The 14,369-nt window shown below is 32.8% G+C and overlaps 1 protein-coding gene across 1 annotated transcript; it reads left to right on the top strand.

The window, feature by feature from the left end:
- Positions 1-1,712: 1,712 nt before the first annotated feature.
- Positions 1,713-13,633, top strand: LOC148876126 (cuscuta receptor 1-like). Its single transcript, XM_088966420.1, has 6 exons — positions 1,713-2,145; positions 2,825-2,977; positions 3,111-3,254; positions 5,349-5,495; positions 8,807-10,577; positions 13,387-13,633. Exons 1-6 carry the CDS (start codon positions 1,713-1,715, stop codon positions 13,631-13,633), a joined length of 2,895 nt encoding a protein of 964 aa, XP_088822546.1.
- Positions 13,634-14,369: the final 736 nt, after the last annotated feature.

Genomic DNA, 14,369 nt, shown 5'->3' with positions numbered 1-14,369 from the left:
AAGAATACTGTGGCTTCTTCTCACAAATAGGATAGCCTCCACCATGAAAAGTCTCTAAGCTTCTCTTAAATGAGTTGCCTTGTGAGCTTTTCATAGGATTATGGATGCCTCAAAGGCTTGCCAAGACCCCCTATTTACAGAGAACTCTGACATACATGATACATGAGCCTAGACAAGGTAGAATCAAGGTTCATAAAAGCTTGGGGAGGATTTCACTTTCACCCTCAAAATTTGGCTACAAAATTCAAATTCTGTGAGGTTTAACTACTCAGCCTTGTCTGATTGGTAAATAGTAACCTTTGAACTCTGAAAATTTTTTAACAATTTTGAGCTGGATAGGATCGGAAATGTTATGAGTCTAGAAAATGCTTTTGGACTTTTTCCCAATCCAGGAAATGGCTAACAAATTGATTTTGTTCAAAGCAAAATATGCTTTAATTTAATTCAAGGCAATCGGCTTTTCACATGTATTCATTCTGTCCCTCGTCGTCTTAAATAAACATAAATTGATTCGGGTTGGGTCTAAAGCCATGGTGCCAGAAAGATATGTTAACGCGAAGGACTTTGACCAATAATCCTGTTGACAAACGATTTTTCCGCTGCAATTACATCTTGCCACATGGCAATGAAAAATTTTTATGGCACCTTGGCAACATGTGTGGCAGGACCTTGATGTATGAAGCCTGAGCGGACTTTGACCTTGCTTAAGGGCACTTCGTCAGTGGGGGTGTTGTCTTGTTTATTAAATGTTGTGTTGCTTAAGGGCACTTTTCTTCATGAATCATAAGTGTTCTTGTTTATTTGAAAATTTGGTGGCGGACAAACGGTATCCACTGCTAATGTATTCAATTATTCTGGTTCTGCTTTTAGCGACGGATATATTAACCGCTAAAATGCATAAATTTTTTAGTGGCGAATATGTCTGCCGCTGCACAACACTATCTGTCACCTACGTGAATGAATGGATGAAAATACACCAAGACTTGGGAAGTTCAAGCCAGGGTATCGTGTTTGACGTGATGTAATTGTGGGCCATGTTGGAATTTTTCCTTCACGTATGGTTTGGTGGAATAATCAAATTCCCTTTTAAATGGTCTAGAAGATATATATATATATATTAAGGGTGTAACTTGGGCTGATTGTTGTTGACTTTTTGTCAAAATTTAAATAAGCCCACCGAAAAGCCTGAACTAATTTAACTTGGTCCAATCCGTTCAACCCAAATTACACTCCTATTTTCTATGCGTTTATCACCATTGTTTTGTGCTAATAACCCAATTAATCCCCTCTGGCGCCATTGGGCTGCCTGAGCCATCGAACTTAAAATATTTGATCAACCAAACCATAATATGGACCTAGCTAAGAAACCGACCTGGAAGATTGGGCTTACGCTTAAGCTACATCCTGTTAAGGCTTAGGCCCAGGTCACTCATATTCATCTTCCTGCTGATGGTAAGATGAATTGAGTAGAAAAGTTATTAATCTATTGTGATGTTGGATACTTGGATTGGGCTTATGTCACATGAATGAATGGATGAAGATTCAAGAAGACTCGGAAGTCCAGGCCTGGGTATCGTGTTTGACGCGGAGTTTTCTATATTCTATTTGCTGTCACCATTGACTAGTGCTTACCAATTAGGACTATGAGTACAGCCTACTAACTGCACAGATATTTAATCTTCTTTTATCATTTTTGAGTTCATTAAGTGAGTATGGGGATGAGGTGTATCAGGCTGCAGCATTCATACAAGGTTGCTGTGGAGTTCTTGGTAACCTTGTTTTTGTTGTTTTTGTTGCTTTTGAGGTTTGATGGTTGCCGAGCATCTTCGTCTTCATCACCAATAACAACAACACACCGGTGTGTGGAGGAAGAGAGGAGAGCTCTCTTACAGCTCAGGGACTCTCTCAACTTTCCAAATGGACATGCTCTTCCTTATTGGGTTGGAGATGATTGTTGCAAATGGAAGGGTGTGGAATGTGACTTATTTTCTTCAACATCTCGAGTCATCTCTATATATATCTCATATGAAAGGCAATCAGAACAAGGGACATGGTACCCAAATGCCACCTTGTTTACAGAGTTCAAACAGCTACAGACCCTAGCATTATCTGGCAACAAAATCAGCGGTTGGATTAATGTACAAGGTAACTATTAATGTTGAACACTCTTTTTATATCTTAATTATTATGTTTTTTCTTTTCTGTTGGTTTTTCTGAGTTATTGGAAGGAGATGGAGATTATATATATTCATATTTTTTTGGGCTTAGTGTTACTTTGATCCCGAACTTTAAAACGTGACAATTAAATACCCAAATTTTCAAAATATGCCAGTTTAGTACCTATTTGTTAATCAGTTGTACTAAATTGACATGTTTTAAAAAATTCGAATATTAAATTGTCACGTTTTAAAATTTGAAGACCAAAATGACATTAAACTCAAATTACAGGTACTAGTCAAGAATTTTCTTTAATTTTCTCTGTTATATATAAGAAGTGCTGAAAGAAGTATATAATTAATTAAACATCTTCAAGCTTGCAGCTTTATGTCAACTGCACAATCTCAAGATGCTGTGGGTGGGTTGGAACAATCTTGGCGATGATGGACTCCCCTGGTGTTTAGGGCGTTCTCTCCCCTTCTTGGAACTTGTATGGTTGTCGGGAAATAATCGTAATATCTCTTCTTTGCTGTTAAGAGGTAAAACAAATTTAATTACAGTCAGGAGATTGCCTTTAATTATATACTATTAATTGCTCTGTCGAGCTTTGACTGCTGGCTCTTGTATACTATTAATTAATTAAATTGTGGTGTTAATGTGTTTATAGCATTATGTGGATCTACCAGTCTTCGGTGGTTAAATCTGTATGGAAACAATCTAAGCGATGACAGCCTACCCCCATGTCTTTTGGACAATAATGGCTCTTCACTTGAATTCCTTGACTTACGCAACTCTAATCTCACAGAAGGTGTCCTACATGGTAACTACTCATGATATTATTGGATAAAAAATAATCTCTTATTATTCTCAAATTAATCATTTATGCATGTGTATTCATTTTATCAATTATATGTGTATTCTGCATTATTTATTATTTATTATCTATTATGCAGCACTTTGCAACTCTACGAATGTCAAAGGACTGGGGCTGGACGTTACTGAAAATCTACCTACAGAGTGCGGTGTATTCCACAATCTGGAAACACTTGATCTATATGGCGGCGATCACAATGGCTCATCATCACTTGTTCTAACGGGTATTTATAATTAATCTCTCCCCCTCTCTCTCTCTCTCTTTCACACACAAATCAGAAATTACGATGAATAATAATAATAATAATAATTTAATTCATTCAAATAAATAATATAATTAAAATGATTAAAACAAAATGGAAAAAAAATGTAAACAATGAGAGATGCATTACTATTAACTAGAAAAAAACGGGTATTTTCTAAGCCCAAATTTTCAACTTTTTTTATGTGCTTATATAATAAGCACTTATTCAAGTTTTTTCTTCCAAAATTATCCCTATTTGAATTTTATAAAAGTACCTTCGTAAAAGTGCTTTCGCAAAAGTACTTTTATAAAAGTATTTCCATAAGTGCTTTTACAAAAGTACTTTCATAAATAAAAATACTTTCATAAAAATACTTTTATTAAAGTGCTTTCGTAAAAGTACTTTCATGACATTATTTTTATAAAAGTACTTTCTTAAACATAATTTTATAAAATTGCTTTTATAAAAGTGTTTTTGTAAAATTTGAAAGAAAATGAAGGACGGAATAGTCACAGATGCTTATGTAAGTGCTTATTAGAGAAAAAAACCATCAAACACCCAAAAAGGTCGGTGTCAAATGCAAATAAGTACTAATTCGAATAAACACATGTTTTTAAACACTTATTTTTAACATAAGCACTCCCAAACATGACATAAGACTGACGGTACATCTTCCTTCAATGTAACCCTAAGTCAGTCAAGATATTGCCGTCATCAGTCATCAGTTAGAGGGACAAGTAAAAACATAAATGTTACTTTTCATATTAATTATTACTTATGATACATAACAAATACATGATCAAGCTAAGAACCTCCTTACAACTTTTCCCTTGCAATAAAATAGGATCAAATCAATGAACAAGGTTATTTTGGCTATAAAAAATTACGAAAAAAGTCAAGAAATTCAAACCCACAATTAATCTTTATATGTATGGCATCAATTTAATCGATTAACCATGCATGCAAGATGTATATGTGCTATTTGCATTAATCAATTAACCATCAACCCATCCAATATACTCGGGTTGCACCCCTACCAAATATCTCCTTGTAATTTTGCCCTTACAATAAAATAGGAATAAATCAATCAATAAAGTTATTTTGGTTAAAAATTTAAAAATTCCAATCAACATTCTTTACATGTTATTTGGAAACATTAGAGCTACATTATCTGTACAATGGTGGAAATCTACCTACGAAGTGTGGCGCATTTCGTTATTTGGAAACACTTGATATATCAGGAGGCTCATCTTGGGTTGTTCTAATGGGTATATATGAACACCTTTCTCTCTTTCTATCTGATATAAATTAATTATAACTCCATCTAACAGGCATTATAAATTTCTGCAGCCCTATTTAAAGAAGCAAGGAATCTCGAAGCATTGTACCTCGACTCTGTCAATCTGGGTGATGGAAAGCTACTTACAGGTGCCTCCTTGATAATCGAATCACTTATTCTAGTTTTTTCCAACTTTTTTTATGTGCTTATACAATAAGCACTTATTCTAGTTTTTTCTTTCAAAATTATCCCTATTTGAATTTTATAAAAGTACATTCATAAAAGTGCTTTTGCAAAAGTACTTTTATAGAAGAACTTCCATAAATACTTTTATAAAAGTACTTTCATAAAAAATGCATATGTTAAAGTGCTTTCATAAAAATACTTTCATGAAAGTATTTTTATAAAAGTGCTTCGTAAAATTTGAAAGAAAATGAAGGACGGAATAGTCGCAGATGCTTATGTAAGTGCTTATTAGAGAAAAAGACCATCAAACACCCAATATGAAATGAATGCATAATTTTTAAAATAAACACATGGAAAAAGTTGTGGGGGATTGATTTCAATTCGAGCCTTTGCACCTAGTAAGCCCTGTGCCGTTGGAATTAATGCCAATTCATGGATAGATATAAATGCATAGAATGTGGTTTCTGAACCTTTTGAATGTTTATAACTTTGCAGTGGGAATCAGAAATCTGCATTAGGCATATTGGTACTTTTTCATAAATTTTAATTAATAATTATTTTCCAAACCATTACTTAATTAATAGATTAATTAATTTGATCATTTGCAGAATTAGTTGGATTGACGAATGTCAAGGAATTATATCTACGGGATAACGGTCTCACCGATGAAACCTTATCTTTGGGCCTATTGCGGAACCTCTCCATGTTGGAAGCACTACGTATAGCAAACAATAATCTGAAACATATCCCGACAGGTACTCACTGCTACCTCTTCTTTTTGTTTTTGTTGATCCTTTTAATGAAATTTATTTTACGTTTCTTTAGGGAAATACCTAAAAGACGGCTTCGCTGAATTATAAATAATTAGGGCATGTATCATCTTCTTATATCAATTAATTAAATTTGGGGCGCATCTCTTCCTTTCATAATATTCAAATGTGACAATTGATTAATTGGCAGTTTAGTGAAATTAGCCAAAAAAAAAAAACAAAACATTGGTAATTAAATTGTGCCCCTTTTCAGTTCTTTTTTCAGTTCTCTATTTCTTTGTTTTTTTTCTTCTAGAAAACAAGAAACACGTAGGAATGTTTGAATGATAAAGATGTGCTAGGAACAAGTCCAAAAGAGACGACTGTGGGATCTGTGAAGGGTTTTTCCCCAAACTGAAACAAGTCTCACTTTGTTTTCCGACTGATTTGTCCCACTTGGAAGGATTGACTTACATACCTAGTACTGCCTACTTTTGTATTTGAAATTTTATACATGTGTACATACAGCTTAACTAGTGCGGTGGAGGGCCTTATACATGTGTAAATTTAGAATTACATTAGTAGTGCCCCCATGCAATCCACGGGATGGGAAACTCTTTCCTGTCCCTCGCCACATAGTCAAGACACTCTACCCCATCCTCACTCTGTCCTCAATGGTGGGGCAGGATCGAGGTGAGGCACCCATTCCCTGTCAGGGAAGGGGAATTTCCAAATTTTAACAATTATTTAGTTGAATAATAATAATAATGGACTATTTTTTTAAGTAATTAGTAATATCTTTTACGAATATATAATGTTTGCAAAAATTTAATGAAAATTTTACTAAGTTACAATGATTAATGTAAATTATGCTAAGCATTAAAAATTTGAACAGTTGTTAATTAACCAATGGTTAGGTTTTAGTAATGGTTGGTCACTTTCTAGTGACTAATTCCCTATCCCAACCAAATCAGTTTGGTTAGCCAAACAATATCCAACCAAATTGAATTGCCTAGCAAACACTTTTAATTTCAGCTAAATTAATAGATTAATTTCTAACAAATATTAATAGCTTAATGTCCAACAATTATTCAAAATTTATAGCAAAAATATACAATTTCTAAAAATATATTTATAACAAAAATACAATAAATAACTAATAAAAAGCTTTAATACCTCAAAGTTTATTTAATCAACTTTCACTATTTCAATAATATTTATTTTTTTATTTAATTATATTTTATGTTCTTATTAATGTTACTATAGATTTTTGTTATTTAATCTATTTTTTGTTTTTTAATAATGTTTAAAATATGATTTAATATTCAATTTTATATTGAAAACATTTAAAATCTATTTAAAAACAGTATATAAAACAATAATTCCCTACCCTACCCTAGATGGGGCAAGTTTTCTCAAATCTTAAAAAAGGATAGGGAAGAGAAAGGGTGGGGATGGGGAAAATATTTTTGCTCCAAATCAAGGACGAGGAAGGGATGGGTTTGCATATAATTCCTAACCCGATGGTAAATTAGTAAATTAGTAGATTTAATATTGACTTTTAAAATATTTCTAAGTTTTTCCTCATATTCTTATCCAACAAGTTCATTTATAAAATACTGCCAAATTGTTATAATCTAATTCTTAAAGTACCCTAATTTTCCATAATTCTGTTTGTAAAATATCCACAAATTAGATTATTTTAGGTGGTTGCCTCGAAGTCGGGAAAATTTGGGGCTTCCCCATCCCCGACGGGGTATGGGTGCCTCGCCTCCATCCCGCCCCACAACCAAGGATGGAGAGGGGATCTTGACCACAAGGGTGAGGGACAGGGAGGGGGCATATCCTATGCATCGCATGGGGCCCGCTAGTTATAATTACTTTTGTGCTTTTGGTATTTTTTTTTAAAGTTATAACATAATTTTGTTATTTAATTTATATTTTGTTTATGAAGTAATATATAAGATATGATAGTTATTAATATTTTGATATTTAAAGTATTTAAATATTAGTTATTTATAATATTATTTAATTATTTAAATAATGCCATTATTTAAATATTTAAGACATTAGTTATTTATTAAATTTAAAAATCCATGAAATTATAATTTATATTATTATTACATAATTTTGTTTTTAATTTTGTAAAATATAAAATTATTATTAATTCAAAAGTTGTGAAATCTATTATAATCATTATTTTACACTTGATTTTTTTTTTTAAAATTTATTACATAATTTCGTTATTTTAACTATTTAAAATTTAGTTACCTTAAATATTTCATTATTTAAATATTTAAATAATATGCAAAATTCTTAATCTGTTTGCTATTTAAATTTTATTTCTTTAAAGTTATTATGTAATTTTAAATATTTTGTTACATAAATATTTAGCTATTTTTAGTATTTTGTTATTTAAATAATTTTTATTTATGTTTTAAAATACAATTCTATTATTGAATTGAATATTCTATAAAATTATAATTTATATTGCTATTACATAATTTGCTTATGAATTTCATAAAAATATAAAATTATTTATAATATGAATATTATTAAACCTATTATAATTATATTTTATGTTTTTAATAAATGTCTTAGTTATTACCTAATTTCATTTTTATATTTAAATAATTGTTAAATATCTTATTTGAATCTTGTTTTAATAAATATAGATGAAAAGTGGGGAAGAGGATAAATATGAATTAGAGATAATTTATGAGATAAATAGGAAATAGGGGAGGTTTGCTTCAGTCAATGTAAGGCTCGATGGAACACCATTCAAACAGCCATTACAACCTTGCATTGGAAATATCTTCATAATTCTGTTCTTTATTTTATGGGGAGATATTCCTAATGCAAGGCTATGATGATTGTTCGAATATCAAAGTAGCTCTAACAGGAGATGAAAACAGTTATAAATAAAAGAATTTGAATTGTTCTTAACTTTGAAGCTTCATGTGCATGACACAGTAGCATGGGTGTAGGGTAAAATTAAGAGTAATAACAATCAATATTCTTTCAATTGAAAAGATAAACAGGAGCGGGATAACATGTCATGCATAAGAAGGCCCCAAACAGCTAGTCCGAGCTGTTTTGTTTTATCCAAACAACCCAAGTTTTTTCGTGAAAACTTGCTTCATTAGATTTCTTCTTAGTTATCTTAGAATAGAGAATCACGTCATCTTTCTAAACAATTAATAAACAATGATGATGTCGTCAGCTATTTCACATATAAAAAAGAATGGTTTCAAATTTTACATTCACTTATTCGATTGAAGGCTAATGCCTCCCCTTGGGCAACCTTTGCTTTGCAGGGATTTGCGAGCTAAAAAATTTACAAGAGTTGGATCTTTCTCACAATCAAATTACTGATGCTATCCCCACTTCGACTTTTAATAACTTGACATCACTAACGTCACTTTATCTTTCTCATAATAAGCTTCAAGGAACACTCCCCTTCTCCCTGTTTGCCAATTTGTCCAAGCTTAAAAATATTGATCTTTCAAACAATGACCAATTAAGGATTGAAACAGAATCACCAACTTGGATTCCTTCTTTCCAACTTGATTTTCTAAGTCTTGACAATTGCAAGCTCAATAATCACATTCCCAGCTTCCTTTCTACTCAATACAACTTAAGTTTTATAAGTTTGTCCTATGCCTCTCTTCAAGGTAAAATTCCTCCTTGGCTTTTGTACAATAAAACATCACTCCAAGTCTTGTCATTGGGAGGTAACCATTTAGACAGTCAATTTCCGGTGAATCCTCGAAATGAGACATCACCATCACTCCTTTATCTTGACTTCTCTGATAATTGTGTTCAAGGCTCACTTCCTACCAACATTCATGAGCTCCTTCCACAATTAGAGTATTTAAACATGTCCAACAATAAACTTGAAGGAAACATTCCAAGCTCATTCCACAATTTGTTGTTTCTAGAAATTCTAGATCTGTCCAACAATGACCTTGTAGGTGAAGTGCCCAATGGATTAACTGAAAACCATACTGTGTTGTCACAATTGATCCTATCAAACAACCAATTGGAAGCCATGCCAAGACTTTCCAATATGTGGAGTTTAACCAGCTTGCGTCTTGATGGAAATGACATCACAAGACCTATAGCAATCAATGCATCAAGTATCTCATCTTTGGTTGTGCTTGACTTGAGTAGGAACCATTTGTCTGGCTATATGGAGAATTGGTTGCCAATCCTCTCAAATTTAGAGTTGCTACTATTAAGAGGAAATCTTTTTGAGGGCCCCATCCCAAAATCACTCTGCCAAATGCAACAACTGCATGTCTTGGACCTTTCAAATAACAACCTTTCTGGGAGCATTCCTTCTTGCCTCAAGAATGTGACCTCATTAAAGATAGAATCTGCACTTTCACTTTCTGATTTGGCAATCTATGTAAGCTATATATACTCACCTGATTTCAAAATCCCTCTCGTCATAAAGGGCAATGTATACAACTATGAGGGTGAGCCTCTTCGGTACATGACAGCAATTGATTTATCAATGAACCGATTGTCAAGTAATATTCCCAATGAAATGGGAGATCTCATAGTGTTGTATTCCTTAAACTTGTCCAACAACCATTTGACTGGTCACATTCCTAAATCTTTTCAAAAGTTGGAACGACTGGAGAGTTTGGATCTTTCGCACAACAAGTTTGATGGAAATATTCCTCCTCAATTAATTGAGCTCACTTTCCTTTCAACTTTCAATGTGGCCTTCAATCATCTCTCTGGAAGAATTCCTTATGAGAAGAACTTTGCTACTTTCAAGGAGAACAGTTATATTGGTAATCAAGAACTCTGTGGATCACCATTAGATGTAAATTGTTCATTGTCGGACAAACCATCATCACAACCCCATCAAAATGGCAATGGAGAATTGGGGGATAAGAAGAGTTTTATGGATAACAACTTGCTTTTCTACTCATGGATAGCCACTTGTTATGCACTGGGTTTCTGGGGAGTCATTGGTCCTCTTCTTTTCTCTAGGAATTGGCGTAGGAGATACTTCAATATAATGGATGAATTTTTTGATTGGTGTAACAAGAAGCTTTGGATTGTTGTACCAAGGTTGTAAGGAATAGTGGGTATCTTATATTGCAATTTTTCCAATTTCATCCTATAGAAATGGTGTAGAAACGATCAATGATTGGCATCACGTCTATTAGTTATAGAAATCATGATTCATACACTGATTCCTTCTCACGTCTATTAGTTATAGAAAACTCCCCAGTAATGGAAAACCAGCAGAATAATTTTAGAATTTCTACCTATATAAGCTCGTTAGCCTCGATAGAAGACTTCAACTATATGTAAATCTTTTTCTGGGAAAATGTCGAACGAGACTACCCTCCAACGCTCGTATATGATACTTTTCAGTGGCAGATTCTCATGGATGAGCAAAGAGAAACACAATGGAAAAAATAGGTGTAAAACTTTTTTGTTTTGAAGTTCAGAAAGAAATACAAGCGTCAAATTCTCCGTCTTTAACCTCCGATCCATCTGTCTTTGACGAGAGGGAGTAGAGAAGATAAATAGAGGTATAAAACGGGCCGTGCCGGGCCATACCGCTGGGATAACTTGGGGGGATGGCCCAGCACAGCCCACAGCCCACAGCCCAGGCCCATGCCATGTCGTAGGCCGAGTCTTGGGCTAGGTCGGGCCATGCATCGGGCTTAAGCTATTTATTTAAAAAAATTGACAAAAACTTAAAATTTTAATTTTATATGAATTTTGATGTATACAATTGCTTATACATATAATCATTAAATAAATTAGTACAATAAAAATGAAAAATTATATATATATATATATATATATTTTTTATTAATATATTATATACTATATAATTATAAATATTAAATATTATATAACAATATATATATGGGTCGTGTCGGGCCGGGTTGCAGGTTGGGCCATGCCGACCTAGCTCGTAGACCTAAAACCCCAGGCCCAACACGACCCGCATGATCGTACTGGGCCAGGAACAGCCCGAAGATCGTTGTGTCAGGCCGTGTTAGGCCAGTCCAAATTCGTGCCGGGATGCCGACAGCACAACTCGATTTACACCTCTAAAGATAAGAGGTCAAGCATTGAAGAGTCGATGACTGCAAGGTTCAAAGTATCAGGTGTATCGGCTTGATGCTTTTTTTATGTTTTTTTTTTTCAAAACTGGTTCAGAGGGGTCGGTTTTAAGTCCTGATTACCCTCTGAACCATGGCCTGGCCCAATACAACCTCTGTAAGGGTGTATCGAGAAGCTACTGGCACGATACATTTCGACTGATACGTATCCATACATTGAACCTTGGATTACTGAAAATTAGGGATAAAATGGTATTATAAAAAAACTAATGGATATAGAAGATGTTCTAAAACGCGATTTTTAACATATGGCCAATTTACCTTATGTGGGACCATCTTATAAGGTACATATAAGTTGTTTTTGAAAGTTTAAGGTATATTTAAATAGTTTCTTAAATGTATAGGGCATATATAAGTAATTAATCCGTAAACATTTAAAAATGTCATAACTTTTCAGATAATAATTAATGTTCACTAATTTTATTCTCCAAAAATTGATTAAATTACTAAATATTCATGAAGTATTTTCATTATGATCTAAAATTTAATAATAAAAATTTATTTTTCATTGACTTTTAGAAAACAAACAAATATATTTTTCTTGAATTCTTAATAATTAATTAATGTTTAGGTAATAATTATCTTAAATTTTTAGAATTTTATAAAATTTATTAAAATTCCATTAAATATTGAAAATTCCAATAAATATCTAAAAAATATAGAACTGGTATTTCTTGGCAAATTAAAACAAAATTAATTTTTTATTATTTGAAAATAAATGAAATTGTTGAATATTTGTGAAATATTTTTTATTATTATTTAAAATTTAATAATAAAAAATATAATTTTCGTTGATTTTCAAAAAATAATCAAATATATCTTTCATGGATATTTAATAATTTCATTAAATATTGAATATTAAAAATAAATAATTGAATTCTTTCAATAATTACTGAAATTTTTGTAAACTAACTCAAAGTTACTGACAATTAGTAAAAAAATCAATAATTTCACTAAATATCAAAAAATTATCGAATAATTTATTTGAAACTTCCGTTTAAATTCCAATAAATATAAAAATATATGAAATTGATATTTTCTTTGAAAATTATGATAAAATAATTTATATTATTATCTGAAAAAATAAGAAATTATTAATTTCTGATGAATAATTTTTTGGTTATTATTTTTAATTAATGACTTTTAGAAATAATTAGTAATTAATTTTCATTGATTTTCAAACAATAGTAAAAATTTATTTCTCATGAATGTTTAATAATTTCATTAAGTTAGATATAATGTGTAGGAGGGGTAAGGCTTGGGTGGAAGCGGTCTCTTTGAAAGACAGAGAGAGGCCGATGAGACAGGAGATAGGTTTTTAGGGCTGAGGATGCAAGGGTAAGGAATCAAAGTGAGAGAGTACTCAGGTGCTAGGTGATGAGTCCCCTCAATACGAGGAGGATCTCTATTTATGGGGGAGATCCCGATATCCTAAAAGGTAGGAAATAAATGTACTTTTGACGTATCGGGAAAGGGAATATTGGATTTGCTATCAATCATTAAGTGTGCCACTAGGGTTTCGCCACATGTATCATGAGGGTTTCCCTGAGGATCGGCTTTTCTTCTCCTCAAGATCCCTCATTACTCACGTGTGCTACTATCCCTCACGTGGTTTATCTTAATTGACGTGGTGTTTAATGACGTCACCGTTTGGCGGACAGTGTCTTGTTAACCCTACGTGGCACCTTCCACGTCTTTTGATGGTGTAGGTTCCACATGGCTCTGGGCACATGCAGGTTTCTCCTAATTCGGGTCATGAATGGTCCCGTGGGCTATGGGTTCATCACACGTTTAGCGGATCGTGATCTTATCGTGCGCTTGGACAAGCGTGGGAGCCTTGTTCTGGGTTCGGCCGTGGTTCCTTTGATTCAGGCACCGAATGGGCTTGATAAACCGCGGGTCTATCACGGTTCTGCAGCACGTGTTGTAAGTTCATCGCAGAACTTGTGGTGCATTACGGGTTCATTGCAGCATGAGGGTTGACTGTGGATTGTTCGCATGCAACCTTGTGGTGTTGATTTTGATGTTTGATGTTCTCTGAGGGACTGAACAAACACTGATACTTACATAATGAAAATATATAATTTTCACTAATACTTTAAAGTAATAAAAAAAATTTATAACAATTTAATGAGTTCATTAATTTTCAGATAATTAGTTTACCATGTGGTTGACACCAATATATATCTCTTTGGTCGTTTTTGTTATCAAATTAGACGTTGTGTTTTCCGTGTATCGCACGGGTCCTGTTAGGAAAATATGAAATCAAAAGTAGATCAATTTTATAAAGGTTTTTGTAGAGATGTTTTTGTCAAGATTTTTTCTCTTGGGGAAGAATCCGTGTGGAAGGCAATGTCTTTGATTTGTTCATGTTAAATTTAATAAAATAATACAGGTAAGATTGAGAGAAATAGGTTGGCGCTTAATACTTAATAGAACTTTGAAATTTTCTTTTTTCTGTTTAATGATTTGAGAACATGTTAGGAATTTCTTTGAACACTTGGAGTACTGTTACGCACATCATATGAAGGCATTGTAAAGATGAGTTCAGTATGGTTGAAGCTTTTTGGGTAGATTAAATAGTTCTGAGAAATGGCTGTTAAATTACTCAAATAGTAAAAGGAATCACTTAGAACTATTTAACAGGCATCTCCACGAAGTCTCTAGACTGAGGTTCCTATTTTCCTGTCAGCTGAAAAAAAAACATCAAATGAAAAGA

Source organism: Nelumbo lutea, chromosome 1 (genome assembly GCF_056320005.1).
Source record: "Nelumbo lutea isolate HS-2025 chromosome 1, American lotus-T2T, whole genome shotgun sequence".
NCBI lineage: Eukaryota > Viridiplantae > Streptophyta > Magnoliopsida > Proteales > Nelumbonaceae > Nelumbo > Nelumbo lutea.
This window is presented reverse-complemented; position numbering and strand designations above follow the sequence as displayed.

Excerpts from the sequence above, each read along its gene's own strand:
- LOC148876126 (XM_088966420.1), top strand. The coding sequence starts at position 1,713 with ATGGGGATGAGGTGTATCAGGCTGCAGCATTCATACAAGGTTGCTGTG. Across the intron at positions 2,146-2,824 it reads CGGTTGGATTAATGTACAAG|CATTATGTGGATCTACCAGT; the intron begins GTAACTATTAAT and ends ATGTGTTTATAG. Across the intron at positions 3,255-5,348 it reads ATCATCACTTGTTCTAACGG|AATTAGTTGGATTGACGAAT; the intron begins GTATTTATAATT and ends GATCATTTGCAG.